At 36.8% G+C, this 24071-nt stretch overlaps 1 protein-coding gene across 1 annotated transcript; it reads right to left on the reverse strand.

Moving 5' to 3' along the window:
• Nucleotides 1-520: 520 nt before the first annotated feature.
• si:ch211-225h24.2 lies at nucleotides 521-19140 on the reverse strand. Its single transcript, XM_038271166.1, has 4 exons — nucleotides 19054-19140; nucleotides 9359-9412; nucleotides 3428-3543; nucleotides 521-1934 (listed from the first exon to the last, which is right to left on the reverse strand). Exons 1-4 carry the CDS (start codon nucleotides 19138-19140, stop codon nucleotides 1496-1498), a joined length of 696 nt encoding a protein of 231 aa, XP_038127094.1. The 3' UTR covers nucleotides 521-1495.
• Nucleotides 19141-24071: the final 4931 nt, after the last annotated feature.

Here is a 24071-nt window from a genome sequence, read left to right on the forward strand (position 1 = left end):
AAATATCGGACACCCAATGTGTTGTAAAACGTTAACTTAATATGTGGAACAATTTCTTATATAGAGCACCTTCCACAATTATTGTTGCAAGCACTTAAGGAGATCTATAAAGCCTTCAAGAAGCAAAAGCTTCAGTATAATAAGGATTTGAGGACACAAATTAGGACAAGCAGGAAATATAGAAGGGAAGGACATGAGAAAGCAACGAGGGTGTAGACACAATTAGGAAGGATACAGAAAAGCAAGGAGGTGGAGGGGAAAAGGAAGGAAGGAAGGACAGGATGAAGGAAATATCAATGGAAATGAGGGGAAAAATGAAAGGAGGAAAGAACACGTTATGATGAGATAAGAAGAAAATTCGGGAAGTAGAAAATATATCTCCATTCTCTTATTGTCTTTATCCATAACGGGAAATGACTAAAATCAAGTTAAATAGGAATCCTGCTGAACAAACTAATGAAAACATGTAAGACACCGTTTATTTTGGTTTCCTTCAAAGACACACAAACACTCACTTCAAGAGTTTTTCATTTTTTTTTTTTATGATTGCACAACTCATTGAGCTTTTATGTTAAGGCTTCAGACAGTGTCAGGGTGCTGCATCTGCATAGTAAGGAAGTATAAAGTAGCTACATAAAGGTTCAGTAGTATAACAAGCTTGCGTAATATTTGATTGTCTCTCATCTGAGCAAAAAACATATTGGCAAAAATCACACATTCAAAAAATGACATTTGACAGTAGTTTAAGGCTTTCATTTCAACAGATTAAGAATTTGCTAGTGATTCAAGCATAAAAGTCCTTTAAAAAAAACTCACAACACAAATGATTTAAAATTCCTTCAAACAAACGTTTTATGTGTAACATTCAAGGATTCAAAACAATAATTTGTATTATGATGGGGTTACCTACAGATAGCTCAGAAATTACAAAGCTGGTTTAAGTTTTGGGGTTTAACCAGTTGTCCTTGATGCACAAAATGGATGAATAAATGTAAAAATAACAAAAAACAGCTTGTAGGGAAATTCTTTTAGTAATTTAGGAAGAAGTTAAAGGGAAAATATCACATTTTGGGGGGATGGATTTAGATAATGAGAGTTCAAACCATAAATAAATTACAACATGTCCTTTTATTGTTTCCCAGAGCAGAGATGGAAGTTTCTGATACAAAAAAGCCTTTTGATGCTGCCACTGTTTGGCTTCATCCTAAGATGCTTCATGCTTCTTTTTTTTTTATAAATAGTATGGACATAGATGTAACTTATCAGATGGAAACCTGACCCACATTAAGAAGGAAAAGTAATAAAAATTATGATATATGCCCTTTAACGCTCTCAACAGAAACTAATAGGAGAAAAATAAATCCTGTTTACTGGTCACTACTGGAGTAGCACGTTAAGGCCCTGCCTTGTTTATTTCCTGTGTGACAGTCTATGGTGTCATGTTTTCTAGACTAGGAGGCAGAATTTCGGTTCAGATCTACTGAATGAAACCATGCTACTGCTTGAAATTGGCCCATGGGCCCTCTGACACGATCCCTCTGCTCATTCTACTGATCCCAGCCAGCTTGACTTTGGCACGGGCCGTCCACCTCACTGCAGCAGCTGGGTCGTTGGAGTCCTTCAGGTTGGCATAGCGGGAGGAGTCCTCCTCAAACCCCTGTCCACCCCACGAAGGAATTTCTAAGGGTATGCTGATGGAGTCAGGAGGAAGGGACAATGCAGACTCTCCGTTCTGACCGCCCTCGACCAGGGCTTCCTCACCCACAGTCTCAGCAACCATCCCCAGCTGCGGTGGCTCCCAGCCCTCCATCTTCTCCGGTTTTTTAGCAGGTGAGATTTGTCTCATAGTCATTGTAACATTGTCCCAGAAACAGTTTACCTTTTCTGGTTTGTCCTTCTTCTCCTTCTCCCCTTCCTTGACCTTTTTGTTAGACCTTTGAGGAAACACAGAAAGGGTTAAAAAGAGAGCGGTTAAAACATTAAGTTACAGGCATTCCACACAGTTTCCTGTATTGTCACCATAAATAGATCTGGAGGGACTGGTGTTTATCAGACATTTTAACACTGGAGAGCAGAGTGTTTCCCACACACCGAGCCCTTATGGAGGAGTTCCCTTTTGTTTGTCAAAGCAAGGTCATTAATAAAGGTTTTCCTGCTCATATATGTTCCACTTCCTCAGCTTGTCTCAAAGAAACTGCTTATAAAGAATTACATGTAAACAAATCCAAGTGGGTGGGTGCGGCTTTGGTTTTAGTAGCTGAAACTAAATGTTTTTGCCTTTCGCACTTGAGTGGTAATGATTTAATATGGTGCCATACTGATCCGATATAAAGCTGAACTATTTCTGGCCTGCCAGCATTGGACATGTAACAATATGTCCTTTAAATTAGGCAAAGAAATTCACCGTAAGAACAGAACAAACACCCAATAAAAAGTCATCGTCTATTTTAAAACACCTTTTTTTAGGACAGAAACTCATATCTAACTCATCAAAATATAAGTTGGAGAATTGTAGGGGAAGAGGAAATATGTGCAAGGAATTAGTTTACAATTTATATTTAGATATTGAGCTGTATTTATACAGTTTTAATGGTAATCTTTTGCTCTTTACCAGCTACTTAAATATTTTAATGGGAATAGAGATGCATAATGATTCAAATTATAACCCCCATCTTAATATGAAACATGAAAATGAAATTATGTTTTGTTTTTATAGGGTTTTTATCATGTTTTTTTGTTGTTGGCATTCATATAAATATATACTGGTGTGATAACTTATACGTTTGATTGTTTTTTGCTATACGACTTTATTTTTATACCCCTCCACCAGCCGCCTTTGATATCCGCAAAGCAAAATTTGGTGGTTTGTAATATTTCAAGTGTCATGCCTTCCTGCTTTGCATATTACTTATTAATTTACCAGCCCAGCAGAAACCAACTGCCTTTATTGTCCATATTTATTGCACATTTTGATGGTGAGATACCAAAGCTCCCAAAGTCCTTTTGTAAAAAGTGTAAGTTATTGGTTAACATCTCAAATTGTCTACACATCTTATTCTGACAGGTTGCAGAGCTACTGACGTGTACAATAGTGAATATATATACTAATTTGTAGCATGGGAAATATTTAAGAGGAATTTAGACGGTTAATTTCTTATGCTGTTTTTGACATTTTAACAAATAACTGCTCTTATTAAACTATTAAGCAGATTCTTTAGTCACTAATAAAGTAGTTTGTGTTATTAGTGTTCTGATAACACAAAAGGTCTCTGAAGCATTAGTTTTTGCTTAAGTTGAGCCAGTGGAAAAACAAAATAAGAGCTAAAATCCAACCTTTTTTTTTTCTAACCTCAAATCTCTGGCTTTTAAAAATGTTACGGAACAAAATTCAGTTTGTCATGATAAAGAAAATGCATATGAAACTTACACTTTGCGGTCTGCCACCTTCTCTCCGGACAGCAACAAGTGTTCATCATCCTTGGAGGAAAGCATCTTTTTCTCCTTCCTCTCCTTCTTGGACATCATTATCTTCACCTTTGCCTCCTGACAAATAAAAAACAACAGAAAAAAAGAGAATAAACTTTAAACATCTGTTTTAACATTCATAACTCCATGTTACTTGTCTCTGTTTTCTTTTTTTATTTACCCTCCCAACCGAAAGATATTTAAGAGTTTGAGAGGACAGGAATGCAGAGAAGCAACGATTCGTTCAGGTTGACAGCTCATATTTTGGAAAATACTTTGTGAGGCTTTCTGAGTGCATTCCAGTGCGAGAAAACTCCTGATCTCCATCATATTAGAATTCCTTCCTGCGTTTCCCTTCTTTCTACTGAGTGCTCATACATCACTTATCAGCTAAAATAGAACAAAGTTTTGACTTCCCTTCTTGCCAGGAGAAAACTCCTAATCTCAGCTGTCAAGGTCTCGCCCTCAACCCTCCTCACATCCGTGTCTGCCTGCTCTCTCAGTACACAAAATGATATTTGACTAATGGGTTTAACCCTAGAGAACCTCTTTATATGGCTTGATATGTAATATAGATCCATTCTCATTTGGGACAGGAAGTTGCCTCAGCAGCCACAACAAGCAAACAGTTTGTTTGACACAGAAAGCCTTCTTTCCTTAAAGCAAACAGGGACACCTTCAATCAGACCTGTCAGCGGATAAGGCTTCAGAATGCAAGAGTTTAGATTAAACAAACTGCCACCAGTTAACATGTTTAACATTCATTTAACACACCTGAGAATAGATCATTCTGCTGCTGTTTTGCAAGTTGATAAATGTGGAAATAAATATCACCCTCTCTCTTGCACAAGCATGATTAAGGCGTCAAAAAATAAATATTTAACCGCCGCTCTTTCAGCACCTGGTTTCTGTCCAACCTCTTTTTTTTTTTAAACCAGCGTTTTGCAGCATGCCACTCTTCAGTAGTCGGGAGCTCTGCAGAGAAAAGGAACACGATAACCACAGGGAGTCGTTCTTGTTGGAAGCGAGTCTGCGTGCGGCTGAATTCCACTTGCATGCTTGCACATACAGCAGCTAAACTATTCTTTGTTCTCTTAGAGACCCTTTAATCTGTCCCACTAAAACGAGCCCCTCAGTTCACCGTGTATGAGGGGGAGAATTACCTGGTAGAACAATCCAGCTTTTATTAACCCGATTTCTGACATGGAAGCTGAGGGAGTTATTAAGCATTATGAAAGTTCTTTAGATATTAAAAGACAGATGTGGAGGTGCTTTTGTGTTTCTTGCTAATTAACTTCTGGATTTGGGGACTAAATAAAACACTATTTTATTTAATGTACCCTCATTACTACCATATTTTTCTGTTACCTGTTTGCATTTAAGCACATTAGGGTGTTAACTCTAATTGGAGTACTTACAACTATACTAAGTATAAATCTGCTCAAGTATTGGATTTAATAATCAGTGTAAAATCGGACAGCCATGCACTTTAGCTTTTACTCTACATGGTGTTGATTACCCGCCAGTCTCAGAGATCTTCTTGACTTTTATTTTATTTATTTTTATTTACTCTGACAAACTGACACTAGATATAGAGTCAATTTTACACTAATTTTGAGTGGGAACAAATGTTATCTGAAATAGAGTAACATTCAACTCTGTAAGCGTTAATGTAACACTGTGTTTTTACTGTGCAGGCTGAGGGCTAATCAACTGGTTAACTGAACAGGATGAAGGAAAGCTAGGCAATGTTTTTACTTTCTGGACTTGGACTACCTACCATTACCAATCTGAGGGTGGCTTAAAAGTTACGCCATCCATGTACAAAGCATGGTAGTGTCATCATCATTCTATGGGATATTTTCTTAAGTAGTGATAGGGAAAATGATCAAACTAAAGATGGAGGTGGGTTAAAGGATGGTATTGGCAGCATTAGGCTGGGGGATCAAGGAAGATGATAATTGGAGCTGAATATGGGACAAACAAATAAGAAAATGTATTTGAGAACTCAGGACTTTGTGAGGAGGTTCACCTTACAGCAGATAAAGAAACCAAAAAACTAACTCAAAACAACAATGGAATGGTTTAAATTACGTATTTTCGATTTTTAGACTCTCACTAGAGCCCTTCTGTGAAGAGAAACAGGTAAAAGCTCCAATCTTTGTATGTTTTAAAAAGGCTTTCAAAAAGATTTACAACTGTTAGTGGCTCTACGATGTACTGACCCAGCTCAGGGAAACTTAGATCCACTATTTAAGGCTTTATTATCAAAATAACCAGTCAAACTCTGATCATCCTTATAAACTCGCCTCAATAACATAAGAACTAAGGATTTAAAGTTGTTTCCAGACCCCAGCTTCTTCCAGATCTCTATATCCATTTGCTGCCATTTTTTTTTCTCATTCCTGGTATGAGTATAAAACAATAAATTGTCCTGAATAGTTGCAGTCGTTCACAGCAACCAAACAGCCTGGGGTTATTTTCAGCTTTGTTTTTCCTCCACGGCGATTGTTCCAGTTCAAAACACACAGCTCCTCAAAAGAATGCTGCATTTCCTTCCCTTCTCCGGCCAGCTACCCCCTCCACCTCAGCGACAGGACACAACATGAAATATGTGCCTCCAACAAGTTGCACTCAGGGGCAGGAGGTAAAATAGGGCAGCGGCCTAGAGTTCAGGGAAAACACAGCAGTCTGTGTTTGATTTGCTTCACACATGCAGAAAACAACACCTCTGGGTGAAGACTTGCTGTCAGCACAGAATATGAGATGATACAAATCTCTCATGAACTGGGCGATGAGAGACGATCACCTGCACGCGGAGAGGCTGACGTCGTCAAACTGGTATCAGTAACAAAACGTTTAACAGAACCAAACATCCAACCAGGTCTTCTATGCATGTGGAAAAGTCTGGAATTCGAAGTTTATTTGTATTCGTCGAAGTGAATAAGTTAAAAAGAAAAAAACAAACCAAAAAAAAAAAGAGTAAGGAAAAATATTTGTTTATAGATTAAATTTCTTGTCCTGTTGTCTAAAAGTTGTGCCTTTCCTTCAATTCTACCTCTCTCATGTCCTTTCTTTCTCGTGCTCACACTACTTTCCTCCTAATGCATGTCTTTTCTCCATTCCTTACTACGTTCCCTTCCTTATTGTAAATCTCCTTTATTCCCAAGTGAGACGCCTTTAAACTTGGAAAAGAAAGTCAGGAGTTTCCCTTTTTTTTTTTTTTTTTTTTTTTTTTTTACCTTTTTTACCTTTTTTGGAATTATTAATAATACAAAACTTGAATCATTATCCTGCACAAGAAAAATCTAAATTTATATACAATAATTGAAAAATAATTATGTTTAATGTTGAGGCAAAGTGGTAGAAGATGCATCTCAAGTAAAACAAAAAAATGGATGTACAGTATGTGTGGAAACAACTTAATGCTTTAGTAGAGAGTACAGTAAATGTTTTTTCACTAAAGCAACATCGCCCATCACCTTTATTAATCTAACACTGCTTTAAGACAACATTATGTAATCTACAAGCTAGCTAGGAAACTGTTTCATTATCTAAATGGCTCACAGCAAAAGAAAACCAGTACTGCATACATTTCAGAACAAAAGAATTGTTCTAAGGCAGTTCATAATTATTAGGAGTATGTGTGTAACATGCGATAAACACAGTAAACAAAGCTCTAAGTGTGCATAAAATGTTCATTAAAAAATCTTGAACAAATTTCCTTAATTACGGAAACAAAGGGGCACAATAATATCAGAGACAGGTTATATCTGATGGACCTGTGGTGGTAAGAACTATTTACAATTTAAATAACAAACAAATCAGCTGCCTTAGAAAGAACAGTGATGAGTAGTTAGAAAGACAGACAAAGAGATAACAGACAGACAGGACTTTATGCTCCTTGTACCAAAGCTACTTGTACAGGGAAAATAATCGGATAAAATCCAAAGATACTGTTGTGGTGAAGTCAAGGTAACATCAGCTAAAAGATGCAAAGCTATGAAAATTTTAGATTATCACCAATTAGGCATAAAACTACAGATTTCTGTGCTACATTTATCTTAAAACCCAGAAAGTAATCCAAACAGTTCTCCAAAAGGAAAAAATACAATATAAGAAGGGTTTTCTTTTAAAATTTAATTTGTGATTTAGAATGTAAGTCGACTTTTTGGTTAAATATTGTGTAAAAAATTATTTTTTTGGTTTCTGACACTGAATTAGACTTAATTTCTCATCTTACAGTACAGGAAGGCTTCTGATCCTGTTTGGGAAAATTATAAGTTTGTTTTGGATTTTTTTTTTTTTTTTGTCTGGCCTTTTTTTTTTTTTCAAAATAAAACGTTTAAATGCATTGACACCATGCCTTTAACCCATTTAGAGCAGTAATTAAATAAAAAATGATTAATTATTAAAAATGAAAAATACATAAATACATTTTATTTAAGATTTCTTTTTAATTGTCCATTAATATGCTTTACTTCTAACTTTTCTGGGTAGAGCATATTGAAATACATTTAAAAAACAAATCTTAAATACCAAATATCTATGTATTCTTTTTTTGCAATTTAATTACTGCTCTAAGTGGGTTCCTCACAGTAGAGAAAGACTGAAAGATCCATTGGCCTTTTCATCTGGGTCTTTGTCCAAAAATAAAAAGTAAGCAATGAAATATTTCTTTAGGATTTAATTTAGGGAATCCTTTGGTAGTAATTAAAGAAAATGTACATCACCTCATGTGAGCTGGAGGAACACAATTCTGATAGCTGGAAAAAAAGCATATAGATTTTACACTTGGCTGACGCTGTCAATCAGCCACATATAGTTTATTAAGTTACGAGGGCACAGACAGGCATGCAACTATTCAGTGTTCCATGATGATGTGGGCTGAAAGAACACTGCAACAAAGCCAGCATAAAGTATGCAAAAACACACATTTTTCTGATATTTAGAGAAATGTCCTTTGCTCTAATGACATCAAAGTGATTGGCCACAAAGGTCATTGTTCTAATTAAAGTAAAAAGTTTGAATTGGGGGTGTCCTATCCTAATTTAAAGTAAGGTGATGAAAGAATCACTCTGCCTTTTTTTTTTTTTACCCTGATCCATGAAACTATTGTTGAGGATTGTTAAAGGCTACACAAACATTTCACCCAAACCAACCAGTTTTCAAGAGAATTGTAACAAATACTAAAGAACTGTGTTGAAACGTCTGAAATAATAGAAATAATGAAAATCTTGATTTTTCTATTTAAAAAACTGATATATTTTAAATGGTCCTAACTGATTTAAAACAGATAAGGTTTACTCTGATATAATATTTAGCCTGTAATAAATAAAAACAAGATTCTGAGTTTCCTTTTTATCATGGTACATAGAAAGATAGTTTCAACTACGTGTAATAGCCAATGATACCTCCAGCAATGTTAAAAGATGTCCAGTAAATAACAAATTACTGACATTATGAGCACAAGTTTATCATAGGTTAAGAATAACAGCAAATGTAAACAAAGATAGAGATGAGGATGAAGCGGGTCGGATGCCTGGTGTGTTTACAGATAAACACTGCAGCTTCAGCAGTCCTCTGACCCACCAGCCTTACATCAGCTGCTCTGGGGAACACTTTGTGCTCAGAAGACACCGTCTGACCCAATTTGAAACTTACCAGAACCAATGTCATTTTAAGAACTTTGACACTTTTGGCAACATAAGATTGCGTCTTCTAGCGATACAACGGGCATGTTCCTGAAAAGATAAGCGGACGAACACTTCTTCCATATCTCCACAGAGCTTCTGCTGAGGCACAAACAGTTTGAACTACGTGCATGTTTGGCAGAAGATAATCTGTTTGCATCTTTGTGTAACATCCAAATGTCTGGCATGTTGCCGTTTACCTTGGCTAACGGAGCGACAGCTTCCTCCTCCTCTTCCTCTCCCATGTCTTTGTCCTGCGACATACACAGAGAGAAAAACACAGTCAGGAACAAAACACCAACAGCCACTAAACAAACCAGCTAATAACATTTTTACTTTATAAGGCAGGGAAGGATTGTGCGTTTTGTTTAGGAGTGTGTGCACATTTTCCTATGAAAGGCATAGAAATAAACACGCTACGTTCAGAGGACTAGATGGAGGTATGAAGGGATGATAGAATATCTGGAAACAAAGCAGGTTAATTATAAAATTTAAAGGACAAACTCTTCAACTTTGGACATTAATGTCTTTATTTTGACATTTGTATTTAGTCTTTTTACTTCTTTTTCTTTCATTTTCTTTTTCCTGACACTTACACTAATGCATACCACCAGGAAAAACTGATTAACTACATGTGTCAAGGCAGTTTTGCTCAACCAACTGGGTGACAGGCCTTATTAATTAACACTGCATCTGGTATCATTGAATACAAACCATTTAGATGAAAGAAGAACTTTTATTGTTTTCAGCCATTCTGATCATTTTTAGTGCCGTTTATGTGTTATATGTTCAAATTCATCACCTTGAGGTGCTATGTCCTCAAAACAGTTAGACGAATAAACAATCCTGAAACTTTGCTTGACTGAGTGTGCCACACGACTGCTAGCTTCAACCACAAAAAGAATAAGCAAAGCAAAAGAAGTGGTAGCCCCCAGTTTAAAAAGAAACACTGAGCGTCCAACTATTCAACATCACAGCCGTGTCCCCCAGTGCAGACCAAGCAATCAAACTCCATCAGCCCAGCTGGCAGGCACTTTCACTAGTTAATAGGAAGAGACCCCGACCATATCCAAGCCAGGCCCTGGGTATACCTCCTACCCAGAATCTGATTTTTTTTATATAATGTGAAATGTTACAAATGTAAAAGTAGGGTTAAAATTGAGGTGTTAGAGATACGTGTGTGTTCGATTTCAAAGGCTGCATCCCATGAATTCGAATTTAGCCATGATCTGCTGCAGGCAGACTCACCCCAATCCCAGTCTCAAAGCCATGTTTGTGGGTTTATGTGTTGACATGTACTTGTTACTTTGTGGGGACAGTGTAAGGTCAAGTTTCCATGATTATGCTACTCTGTGGGGACTTACAGGTACTTCTTGGAACCAGTCAACTGATCCTGAGAATGAAAAGTTCTCTTTTTGAGATGGGATGTGGGTTTAAGACTTGAATTGAGTTTAGGTTCTGTATGTATTGATATTGATTAGGCTTAGGGTACGGGTTTGGGTAAAGCAATAGAAATTAAGGTGCAAAAAATGGCCGAATGGGTGGAGAAGCATCACAATCACTTTATTCGGATTTACAGGTGCTGGTCATAAAATTAGAATATCATGAAAAAGTAGATTGATTTCAGTAATTCCATTTAAAAAGTGAAACTTGTATATTATATTCATACATTACATACAAACTCATATATTTCAGATGTTTATTTGGTTTAATTTTGATGATTACAAATGACAACAAATGAAAATCTCAAATTCATCATATCAGAAAATTAGAATATTGTGAAAAGGTTCAAAATTGATGGCCCCTGGTGCCACACTCTAATCAGCTAATTAACTCAAACCACCTGCAAAAGCCTTTAAATGGTCTTTCAGTCTAGTTCTATAGGCTACACAATCATGGGGAAGACTGCTGACTTGACAGTTGTCCAAAAGACGACCATCGACACCTTGCACAAGGAGGGCAAGACACAAAAGGTCATCGCTAAAGAGGCTGGCTGTTCACAGAGCTCAGTGTCCAAGCACATTAATAGAGAGGCGAAGGGAAGGAAAAGATGTGGTCGAAAAAAGTGTACAAGCAAGAGAGATAACCGCACCCTGGAGAGGATTGTGAAACAAAACCCATTCAAAAATGTGGGGGAGATTCACAAAGAGTGGACTGCAGCTGGAGTGAGTGCTTCAAGAACCACCACACACAGACGTATGAAAGACATGGGTTTCTGCTGTCGCATTCCTTGTGTCAAGCCACTCTTGAACCACAGACAGCGTCAGAAGCGTCTTGCCTGGGCTAAAGAGAAACAGGACTGGACTGCTGGTGAGTGGTCCAAAGTCATGTTCTCTGATGAAAGTAAATTTTGCATTTCCTTTGGAAATCAAGGTCCCAGAGTCTGGAGGAAAAGAAGAGAGGCACTTCATCCACGTTGCTTGAAGTCCAGTGTAAAGTTTCCACAGTCAGTGATGGTTTGGGGTGCCATGTCATCTGCTGGTGTTGGTCCATTGTGTTTTCTGAGGTCCAGGGTCAACGCAGCCACATACCAGGAAGTTTTAGAGCACTTCATGCTTCCTGCAGCTGACCAACTTTTTGGAGATGCAGATTTCATTTTCCAACAGGACTTGGCACCTGCACACAGTGCCAAAGCTACCAGTACCTGGTTGAAGGACCATGGTATCCCTGTTCTTAATTGGCCAGCAAACTCTCCTGACCTTAACCCCATAGAAAATCTATGGGGTATTGTGAAGAAGAAGATGCAATACACCAGACCCAACAATTCAGAAGAGCTAAAAGCCACTATTAGAGCAACCTGGGGTATCATAACACCTGAGCAGTGCCACAGACTGATCGACTCCATGCCACGCCGCATTGCTGCAGTAATACAGGCCAAAGGAGGCCCAACTAAATACTGAGTGCTGTACATGCTCATACTTTTCATGTTCATACTTTTCAGTTGGCCAACATTTCTATAAATCCTTTGTTTTTATTGGTCTTCAGTAATATTCTAATTTTCTGATATGATGAATTTGAGATTTTCATTTGTTGTCATTTGTAATCATCAAAATTAAACAAAATAAACATCTGAAATATATGAGTTTGTATGTAATGTATGAATATAATATACAAGTTTCACTTTTTAAATGGAATTACTGAAATCAATCTACTTTTTCATGATATTCTAATTTTATGACCAGCACCTGTATAGTTGTGATTTTCATTGCCCCTCACCCAAATACCCTACTGTTGTGTTAGCATGTGAATTGAGCACCCTTTTAACGACCCAGGACCAAGGAACATGGTTACAAACAAGCAAGATTACCTCCCAATCCCTCAGGGTCTCCAGGGATTCCACTCCAAGAATTATAACAAAAAAAATCTAATTTAAGACCATGTAAGTACTTCATAGAAAAACTGCTTTGAATAAGGGGAACTATAAAACAGACCCATGTGCCCTTGTATCAGTGGTTCAGGTTGGTGTAATGGTACAGGGGATATTTCCTTGGCACATTTGAGCCCCTGGGGTCACAAAGCACCATGTGACAAAGCTTTAATAATCTGAAACTGGGTTCCTGCACATAACAATGAGTTCACTGTAATCTAATGGAATCTAAGGTCACCAGATCTCAAACAGATTAAGCACCTCTGAGCTACATGATACGTGTCAATATGGACCTAATTTCTGATTAATTGTTTCTGACACCTTATAGAAGGCATTTCTAAAGGCAAAATGGGTCAGTCAGGTACTAATGTACCAAGGTATTATTTTCCTGCATCTGAAAAATAATGAACATTTGTGATTTTATAAAAAAAAAATGAAATGGGTTGAAATATATTAAAAAAACATTAATTTGCTTTAGTGACATTTACATTGATTTTGGTTTTTAATTTTGCGTTCCATTTGTATTTTAAAGTTGAAATTCTGAAAGAATGAGAAATTTCAACTGGAGCACCTCCAAAAGTCAGAGTTATGATCAGAAAGTCAGATCGTTCATAAAAGCTAGTTGCATCAACACATTTTTCTACTTTGACAGATTTATAGCAGTTCTTAGTTATTCATGTTATCTTTGATCAATCATACCCTAGCTACGTTTTTACTGTTTATAGGACAATATGCTTTCACCCTGTTCATCTTAAAAATCCCAAGAAACCAGTTTTTATGTCATTATTATTATGTTTGTAATATTTTTAGCATTTAATTTTTTACAACGATTCTTTATGGAACATTACAGATTAGGTGAACATAAAGAAAATGAAAAGAAAAATATAAAATACTTTGATCTTCACTGTAATCAAATACATATCTGTGTTAGAATGTGGCCCAAAACACTAATGATGATCAAGGATAAAAAGTGAGCCATCAGAATCCATCAGATGTTCAGCCAAGCACTGAGACACCTGTAAGAAAGCCAGAACCTCTGCAAAAAGCTCTAAATACCAACATTGTCTAACATCTAACAAATCCGAGGCAGAAAGGGAGGAATAACTATGGTTGGACAAGTCTGAGCAAGGTCTGCTGAGTCTCTGCCACAGACGCTGATCAAAGAAAAACACACTGACTGATTACTGACCGCTGTTAGAGCGTAAAAGCATTAGCAGGTTTAACATGTGGGAGGATTTTCGTGGGAGTAGTATACTAAATATTTTTTTTAAAGGATCGCTTGTAAGAAGTAAATTGACATCCATTTTCCGCTAACATTTTACATTTGTGTTTATAAAGGCCATGATGATACACAGAAAAATCCAACACTGAAAAAATATTTGCTTTAAGTCCTCAAATGCTTCACATTCTTAAATTCGGTGCAAAAAAAAAAAAAAAAGTTGACATAAAACTGGACCGCAGTGCTGACTAGTTCACCATTTTAGCAACACACCTTGTATCACGTTCAACACTCCAACCTATTGATGGAACAAGCCTGCATAAATAAAAGTGCTTAAAACAACCCAAACAAGAATATTTTCATGCCTATCATTGACGCCTTTCTGTTGAATAAACCTAACCAGGTCAGCTTGTTGCCAAAACTACACTGAGACTGAAGAGAAAAACCCACCTTAGTCTAAATTTGTAAAGATAACATTATTTGCTTTTCTTGGGAAAAGCCTGAGCTTATACACCAACAGCCTGTGCCTGCATTTGAACCTTCCAAATGTTTATTACAAACAGATATCTATGCCTTTTTTAATTTTCATATAAAAGATCCACTTAGATTAGATACATATTAAAATAAGGTATAAACATATTTGGTGGAGAGAAACCACCTAAATACACGAAGCAAACTAATTAACTAAGAAAGTCAAGGTTCTATTATAAAAACCTAATTGGTGCCAACATCACCAAACAGCAGCTACCAGATTTTTCCTGCTTGAATGCTTTTAATTATACCTTAAACATCATAACAGGCCTAAATAAAACCTTCATAATCTCACGATTATTAACAATGCTTCAACTCCACACTACATGACACATTTATGTTTAAACATGTCTAAACAGCCAGGTTTTAGGCTGCCAAATAAATAAATAAAAGCTTTAAAAAGTATTCTGTCCAAGTTTTTATATCAATTCCTTCCTTAAAAAAGCCTTTCTCACAATACAGTTGTTCATATTGTAATTATCTGTGAACAGAAATCAAAGTTACAGATGTCAATAAGCTTATTTCCCTCAACACCAAAATATATATTTTTATCTTGAATAGATTAACTTGAATTTAGGAGATAAAAGAAATCTCTCTTTAATTTAACCCTCTCCCCTTCATCTAAAGATTTACTCAACTTGATCTTCTCTTTTCCTTGTTTTAAGCCTATTACTTCAGATGAGAGGCTGTCTTTAAGTTTAGTCAAGTCCGATTGTAAGCTTTCATGGCTCGTCTTTACTGAAAGAGTCAGAGCAGTGTTTGTGGAGTATTCAGGTGGCTTATGCCTCAAGCTAAAGACAAACATGGTCCTTCTTCAGGTTTACAGCTGTTTACAGTCTGCTGGATCTTAATAGAGAACAAGCAATAAAGAGAAAACAAGCAGACGCTGTGCTAATGTTCCAGAGCAGGATGGAGGCAGGGGAAGAATACTGTTATCTTTAAATTTTGTATTTTATCCTCACTTCCCCCTTTTATTTTCCTTATCTACATATGAATGTTGTATCCCTTTATACATCGTCTGAACGTGCCCGACTCCAAAGCTCAGTTTTCACTTCAAAAAAGCAAGTCACCTGTTCCATTAATCCCACAGACTGTTTCAACATTTAACCCAGAGAGAGCACATTAATAATAAACTAATCATTAAAGAGGACAACTGCAACAAAGAAGTAAAGCCTGTGGGTTTAAGACCATTAAAAACCTCTACTGAATTAAGGGCAACAAAATAAGCAATAGCACAAAATGCTTTAAGATAATGTCTGCAAAAATCAAAATTTCTATAAAAATATATTGTCTGGTTTTAGAATTATGTTTTCTATGCTTTGCATCACATTTTAAACTGTAACATGTATCCAGTTATTTGGTTTCCTCTGTGTGATTCAAATCCTTACAGTGGTATTTGGCAGGACAACACAATTAAACAAAAGCTGCTAATTCATCAAAGTAACACTGCGTAACTTTTGACCATGTGTTCGTTTATTTTCATAGATTTTAAATTAGTTTTCAGGTTGCTGAACAGCACTTGGTGAGTATCTCTGTTCTGTTCGAGCTACCTTTTTAAAAGCTTGAGAGTGTCGAATCTGTCATTGAATGAGTCGTGTGCTCTGGGTCACATTGTTGTGCTTAAACAAAACAACTTTGCCTAAAAAATAGTTTTTAGGCAGCATAACAGATACGACATTTACCTGGAAGATACAGGTCTAGCGCTCCTAGTGGCTAACAGATGCACAGTGGTGCTTTAAGGAGGTTTTTGATTAATTAAGTTGTTGATCTTTTTTTTTTTAAGAGATTCAAATTATCAGGACATAAGAAAAACTTAAAACAGAAACAATATCTCATAATTAATCACAGGCAGGCTCCAATGAAATATATCACATGAAATTTTACACTCTTTCTGAAATACAATGGTATCTCTTCAGCAATATTAAAGGTATAGCATCTTTTTCCGGGTGGATCATCAAAATAAGTGGTCTTCCTAATTGTCAATCAATCTGGTGATATGTTTATGTAAGTCCATCCTATGTGCTCTTCCCCACTTTCTGACATAGTGGAAAATTTTCGAATCTTTTTTTGGAAAGTAAGCTTGTATGAACGATGCAAACAGCAACATTTGAACAGAGCGTGCACGAGGAGAAAGGGGATCGTGCACGCTCTCGCATGCATTAATTAGGTGTTCCCTCTCGGGAGCGAGTACATGGTTGTGCATGTGCTTTTTTTTTTTTTAAGTGGAGAGGGCGGTACTTTTCAGAAATTCACGAAAATACTCCACTATACCTTTAAATGAGTCAGTAGCTTGAAAAACTTAGCCAGAAGATAATCGAATGATTAATTCATTAAATAATCACGTATCCATCTTCATTCCAAGGCACATGTGCTCAGCCTTTAAATAAGCTATATCTTCAAGTAATTTGATTATTTTTAAGAACTTTTTGAATGAATAGAACATCTTTGGGTTGTGATCTACTTTCACACCAAACAACTTAAAGCAAAAAAATCCCCTTCCATTGTTTTTGTATTTTTTTTACGTGAGTTTAATATGACACACAGCTCCCTCACATAAATAAGTGGAGGGAAAAAAAACACTAGCCTTTCAGACTGAGTTATCATAACTTTCTTCCTGTCCCCATCCTGTATTACTGACAGGGTTGACACTTTCTTCCTTGCTGTGTTTATGACATTTTACAATCCAACCCCTTGACCCATTTGGATATACTTTACTTCCATGGAGATTGGAGAAGATGTCCCTGAAGACTTTCCCAGGACATCGGAGGCAGAGTTGATGCTTACTCTGATCTCAGAACAGCGACTTACAGTCACGTAACTCTGAGGGCCATAGAACAAACTGAACTAAGGGAGGGAAGTCAGAAGTGAAGGGCACATGTGTTCGTTCCCATGATGTCAGTTGAGAGAAACCTAATAAAGTTTATGCAAAGATCTTTTATGTTGACATTTTCACAGCATGAGATGAAAACATATGAAAAATTAAGATGCAGCTGCTTAAAACATTCAGTTACCCCTGTCTTTACTGGTAGGTAAGAAGAGCTGTAGAGTTGAAAAGAATCCAACTGGTTTAACAAAGACTTGAATAATTGAAGGATTATTTTTTTATATCAGATTTTTTTTAAACTTGAATGATCTGATATTAATCACTTCTTTCTCAGATTTCTCAAGAATATTCCAAAAACCTTGAGTTATTGCATCACTTGGAGCGATTTCTCCAACAGAAGTGATAAGATAAGTGGGTGCCTTATTTTGACTGTGTTATGACGCAAACTGGTACAAGAAAAAAGTCCCATGTATGTTTCACAGTTGAACCCATCTAGAGACAGGGAAACTGGGACGGACCTGTGACCTTCATTCTCTTTGGTTGGAATGGAGCGAATTCAAATTCCAACAGATAAGAAAAAAAATATTATAAACACAAGACTCCCACAAGATAAACATGTCATCTTTCTTTTTCATATGAGCTTGGACTGTTGGAGGCCTGTCATCTTTTTTTTCTTTTTTTTAAGCTATGGAGGATTTTGTGTTTGCTTCCTGATAAAACCATAAAATAAAATAAAGACGGAGCCTGGCTGCGGGTTAGTGATGATAGAGGGGCTCTTTGGTTCTCAAACACACACTGCTTTGGTTTACCTAGGATATAGGAGCATCACATTTAGTATAGCTCGCAGCATCAATATAGCCACCTTAAATCATCAATACAAATGTTATTTATACAGTTGGGTTATTTTAACCAACCATTAGGTGAAAGTCAGAAAGGTAAACCAATGTTTGAAAAGAGAAAAATGCATTATATTAATCCAGTAGTGAAGGGTGACCCATCAGCAATCATTGTGAAGCTATGGGGAGCTTCTATGTTAAGCATTTGACTATTAAGCCAGTTAATATCAGCCAATGTAGAACAATTTGTAAATCTTTTAGAGTGACTTTTTCAACCCTTTAGCAAACATTTATTATATTTTTTTTTAGTACTTAATGACAATTCTTTTAACTTTTTATTATGTCGTTAGGCTTCGAGTCAAAAGCACACAGACTTCTTTGCTGTTTTTATGGCATTTTATGATCCAACCCCTATAACCCGCATGATTATACTTCCCCCTGTAACTGGCCTAAACACAAACCAATGGCAGCTGGCAGTTTTTAGTGTTACTAAAGTAAAATAATGTGAGGCGCTTCTTTAATTTTTAATGTATATTTTCCGTAATAAAGAAAAAATAAAAAAGTTGTTGCCTCTTTGAGTCATTAAGCTGGCTCAAAAAGGCAGCAACAAGTAAGCAGCAATATGTGGAGGAGGGGTGGATCTTAGTGAAAGTTTCGCGCAGCAAAAGTAAACTTGAGTCACTCAGAGTCAGAAGAGAACATATAGCCCTATCTTACCAATAATTAAATCTATTCTTCTTTTACTTGTTTATTTTTTCAAATTAAACCCTATTTTATTCCTGAAGCAGCCAAAATGAATCCAATTGGAACATCTGTAAAATAACTGGGATTGAGCTGGTTGACATGCATCTCCAGCTGACCTGAGAGAACTTGAGGCACTTGTTCACCTCCTCCTGCTTCCTGCCAAAAGAGCTCTGCGTTTACTTTCAATCCAGTCAAAAAGAACACAATTTACAATTACAGGGTCTGTTTCTATTTGCAAAAAATAAAATAAAACACACATACATTTGAACAAAACGAATTCAAATCGGTATGGACTGTTTAATGGTAGTAACAAAGGAACACGTTGCGTTAATGAGGCTTTTGTTCATCTGTTTCCTGTGCGTCTGTTTTATTACCTTGTAGGAGTGATGGTAGTGCCAGGACATGTCGTCTTCCTCTGACGCATAATCCACCAATACTTTACTTTTGGTTTTCTTGAACATATTTCTACTATTCACCAACAAGAAGCTGGAAAAAATCCCGGTAAAATAATCCTCTATTCCGGCACCAAAGGAAGCTGAAGTTTATTCCGCTCAGTGGAGGTTTTCTGGTTATATTGTAGCGCAGCACCACCGCAACTCGTCCAAGTCTGCTGGATTTCTCTCCTGCTGCAAATCCACACGTCGTACTTTTTTCCTCTCCACCTAAAATCAGCTTAAGCACAGAGTTGCGGTGGGCTGGTTTGTTTCATGAGCGTTTGGCTCTTTTTTACGCAGCGTTTTTACGCATTTTTTGGACCACCTGGACCTCAGGCTTTAGCTCCTCCCACACGCCCCCAGCTTTGCCTCCTTGGAGTTGGAGGAGGGGGGGTCAAACTTCTTATCTTGGGTTTAAACAAACCTTAGGTCGATAATTCATGCGAACCTATTCAACTTTTTTTTATTTTTGATCTTTCCTGGCAGTCCTATAAAGTATTCACATCCTTTTGACATTTAAATAGAACGCATCATTTCAGGAAATTTCAGGAAAATTTCTTATATGTTTTACTTGGTTATTGTCAAACACAGATAAGTCTGGCATTTATTTATATTTAATTCCTCTGAGCCAAAGCTTTCTGGAACCAACTAGTAGCTTCAATTGTAGCTGCAAGTTTTTAAGGATTTGTCTATAACAGCTTTCCACATCTACGATGCTTATATAATGTTATGTCAGATTGAATGGAGAGTGTCTGTGAAAGTAAGTAAGAATATTTTAACATATTTTTTATTTAAATTCATGTGACTAAGCCTGTCTGCAACCCACAGCTCTTAAAAGGGGCTAAAAATTATGCTTTTTTATATATATAGTTTATTAACAAATACCTTTCTTACAAGGTTAAGCAGGTTGTTGAATTTGTCTGAATGTAATTTTTATTAGAGAATGACATTAAAGAAACAAAAACAATGTGTAATCTGTTTCATTTGTTATTTAATTTTTACATAAAATAATATCCAATACAACAAAATCTCAAATTAAAGGTATAGTGGAAGACCTACGTACCATCTCTACTTTAAAAAAGAAATGCACATGCACAACTCTGTACCCGCTCCTCAGAGGGAACACCTATTAAATGTGTGTACGAGGAGAAATGGGCTTGTTTAAAAGTTGTTGTTTGCAACTTTTAAACTAGCTTAATTTCCAAAAGAAGATTTGCAATTTTCCTCTATGTCAGACTCACCACTGGTAAGTGAAAATGGGGATGAGCACGTAGGACGGCCTTATGTAGAATCACCAGAATGATTGACAATTAGGAGGACCACTTATTTAGATGATCCACCCAGAAAAAGAACATCCTCCACTATACCTTTAATGCTTCTCCTTTATGAAACCTCTATTTCTATCCTTATTGTAAAAGCTAAACACAGCAAATAAACTGTTTAAAATTAAGGCATATGTCCTATTGCAAAAGTTTAATAAAAATAAGAAGTTGTATTTATTTAAATGGAGCCCAGGAGCAAATTCAACTGAAGAAACTCATTGTTCCACCTACGACACAGCCAATCAGCTTTGAACCACACCTCTACGAAAGCCAATCAGCATCCAAATCTCATCCTAAAAGGCCTCTGATACGCACCTTTCTGCTCCTGTGCGCAGGCGGCGGATGCACTGTGACTTCATTCAGATGACACCGTTTCAACCCAACTCCAGCCCCTCCTCCACCTTCGTAGCTAAAGCTTCATCGGAGTGTCATTCCTCCCAGACTCTTACTGCGTTTCCTGTCTCATCTTAACCTGTCTGAAAGAAGACCGCCATTTTGAGCCTGGTTCTGCCAGAGGTTTCTTCCCAACAGGGAGTTTTTTCCTTTCCACTGACGCTTCATGCTTATTCATCATGGACAGGTCCTTTCAACCTCTGTTATCCAACTGGACTTCCATCTTCCAGGTCCCAGAGTGATGCTCTAGTATCAGCTCACACAATCCACTTTATGGGGACTGTGCAGTCCCCATAAAGCTCAGCGTACCATCTCGCTAACCTGCAGTCTACTGACTGACCGACTTCATCTATCTCCACTCCACCACCAGTTTCAGGCCTGGCGGGGAGGGGGGGACAGCCCTATTCTTTGCTCCTGTTCCTGCATATCTATCAAAATTAAGCGCCATGTTTCCTGCAGAGGTCTGAACCCCAATGACAAAGTAACTGTATAATACATTTCTCCTAATTGTCTTTTCTCTATGTGTGAGTTTTTCAGATTGAAATGTAAAATGTAAAGTCTGTAAAACTTTTATTTAGCTCAGTTCAAGGTAAAAATGGCTCTCTGGATTAGAAAGGTTGTAGACCCCTGGACTATACCAATCTGTTGATTAATGTTAGCCCTGTTTGGAAATAAAATTTTTGTCTTCAGATTGAATGACCTTTAACGTATCTGCTTTCTATCCTTCACAGCTTGTAGCAATCAGAGATCTTATCATTTGTTTTTTGTTAAACAATGGTTATCTTCTTGCTACTGCTCTAAAAATTGGACTTGCAGGCTGTATAAATAATAGTTCTCCGTAAACAGACCCTCCAAACCGACCGGGATCCTATTGGCAGATTTCTGAATAATGCTTTCCTTATCTAGCTTGCCAGCTAAGAACAAACATGTATTCATAGGGCTACAGCTATGTCATGCTTTAAAGATAAAAACAAGCTACTGATATATTAAAGTGTGTTTTATTAGATGTTCATTGCTTCTTTTATAAGCCAAATCTGTTTAAATGTTTCCACAGCTTTATTCCAGTTCTAGCTGTTACCTTTGGGTCATTGCAGAGGGTTTGTCTTGGTGGCATCTGAGTAAAGTGGGCGGAAATACAATAAAATATAGTATTTTGTTAGGCTTTCTCATTGAATCCTCATAAATTATACCAAAGTTTGAGGATGTCATGAGAGAACATTTGAAAAGGTTGTGAATATTTTTGCGAGTTGGGTTTAGATTGTGTGGTGATCAATTTGGGGGATTTGGGTTTTGGTCAGTTGTTTACCTCAAAGATGATCTTACCTGGCTTTTACCTGATAAACTGTAGAAGAACACTTGTAATTTAGGATTTAGGGGGTTCAAGGAGAGTAATTATTTGCCCAAACTTTGTTTTCTTTCTTTCCATTTAGAGTCATCAGCATGGAAAATTGGATCATAGGTGTTCAAGGAGTCAGGTTGCATATTTACTGTAGACACAGACTGTTTATTGTAGAGAGCATAAGCCACATCATAGTGCTGAAATTGAAATCCTTCCCCCCCTCATAGAGGCCTCTGCTGCCAGAGGAAACAAATGACACATTATGCTGAAGGGCTGACCCCCTTAAAATAGCCACACTTTGGCCACCTTTCTGGTTAAGACCCCTCACCTGATTCAAAGATCTGTAAAAGCCTTTTCTTTATGCAATGGTTCAGCTGGGGAAATGCAGAGAAAACACTTATCAGATCAAACACATGAAGTTTTACTTCTTTCAACACATTGGACTAGGATAGTATTAATAATGAGGGTGAAGTAATTTTGAGGCTTGAAGTATTTTCTTAAAACCTTTTCCCTTTATAAGCGGCATCTGCCACCTTTTCGAAAATTCAAAAGCCACTTTTTCCACCACTGCTACGAAATTAAAATTGTCAAGAGGTTTGATTAAGATGTACATAAATATTGAAAGCATAGAAGATTAAATTAAGATGTTTTATTTTTTTTCATTCACAAGACTTTAGAAGAAATTTGATGATTAAACCTTTATAGAAAGGAAGAAAAATCATATTTATATTGTAAAATTAGTCCAGCTTAGTGAGCCACCATAAATATGAAAGCTGAAGAACATAAATTAGCCCAACCAAAAGTATAAACCAAATGAAAAAGCTGCATTGAATCAAGTAGAAAAAAACATTGATGTTTCCTTAAAGATACGGGCAAGAATGACAAATTTATTTATGCAGCACATTTCATACACAATGTACCTAACAAAAATACAAACACAAAAAAAACAAATTCAATCAATACAAATATATAAAAATACATATTATATATTAAAATTTGTTAAAATGCAATCAATCACCATAGGCAAGAGTAAATAGGCATGTTTTCAACCTAGGCTTAAACATAATCAGATTTTAGGCTTGTTTTACGTCCTTATTGAGTCTATTCCAGACCTTGGCTGCATGAAAATAATATGCAGCCTCACCATATTTAATGGTGACTCTAGGAACCACCAGTAGACCCCTCCCTGAGGATATCAAGGCCTGAGGTGGTTCATATTGGTCTAATATGTCAGAGATTTACTTTGGTGCTAAACCATAAGAAGACTTGTAGACAATTAGAGCGGTTTTAAGGACTATTCTCTGAGCCACAGGTAGCCAGTGCAGAGACCGGAGCACTGGACTAATATGGTTGTGTTCCCTGGTTCTGTAAGGACTCAAACAGCAGCATTTTGGATAAACTGTAGTTGTTCAACAGCTCATTTGGAAAGGCAAGTGAACGGCCGTTACAATAGTCTAACCTGCTGGAGACAAATGCATGGATGAATCTCTCCCATGTTTTTTATTTTAGTAATGTTTTTTAGATTGTAATATTCTTGATGTAATGAGCTTAATATGACTGTTGAAATGCAAGTCTGAGTCCATGATTACCCCGAGATTTCTAACTTGATTTTTAGGTTCTAATGAAAGAGTTTTAAGATGATGAATGACAGCTCTAGGTTTTGTAGTTCAAAGACAATTGTCTCAGTTTTATCAGTATCTAACTGGAGGAAGTTGTTTTGCATCCACACACTTATCTGTTTGATAGAATGGCACAGAGTATTATTTCTTATTTCAGTTTTTTTCAGAACCTCATTGAAGGGGCCGTTGATACAGATCTGTGTCTGGAGCCACAAGTTGCTGACCCCTACTGCTCTAAAAGGAAGCCCCTTAATGGAGTCTGATGTTGGTGCCTTTATTAGTGTC

This window comes from Cyprinodon tularosa, unplaced genomic scaffold (genome assembly GCF_016077235.1).
Source record: "Cyprinodon tularosa strain WSP-4 unplaced genomic scaffold, ASM1607723v1 ctg791, whole genome shotgun sequence".
Taxonomy (NCBI): domain Eukaryota; kingdom Metazoa; phylum Chordata; class Actinopteri; order Cyprinodontiformes; family Cyprinodontidae; genus Cyprinodon; species Cyprinodon tularosa.

Excerpts from the sequence above, each read along its gene's own strand:
- si:ch211-225h24.2 (XM_038271166.1), bottom strand. The coding sequence starts at position 19,140 with ATGTTCAAGAAAACCAAAAGTAAAGTATTGGTGGATTATGCGTCAGAG. Across the intron at positions 9,413-19,053 it reads ACTACCATCACTCCTACAAG|GACAAAGACATGGGAGAGGA; the intron begins GTAATAAAACAG and ends TGTATGTCGCAG. Across the intron at positions 3,544-9,358 it reads CTGTCGCTCCGTTAGCCAAG|GAGGCAAAGGTGAAGATAAT; the intron begins GTAAACGGCAAC and ends TTTATTTGTCAG.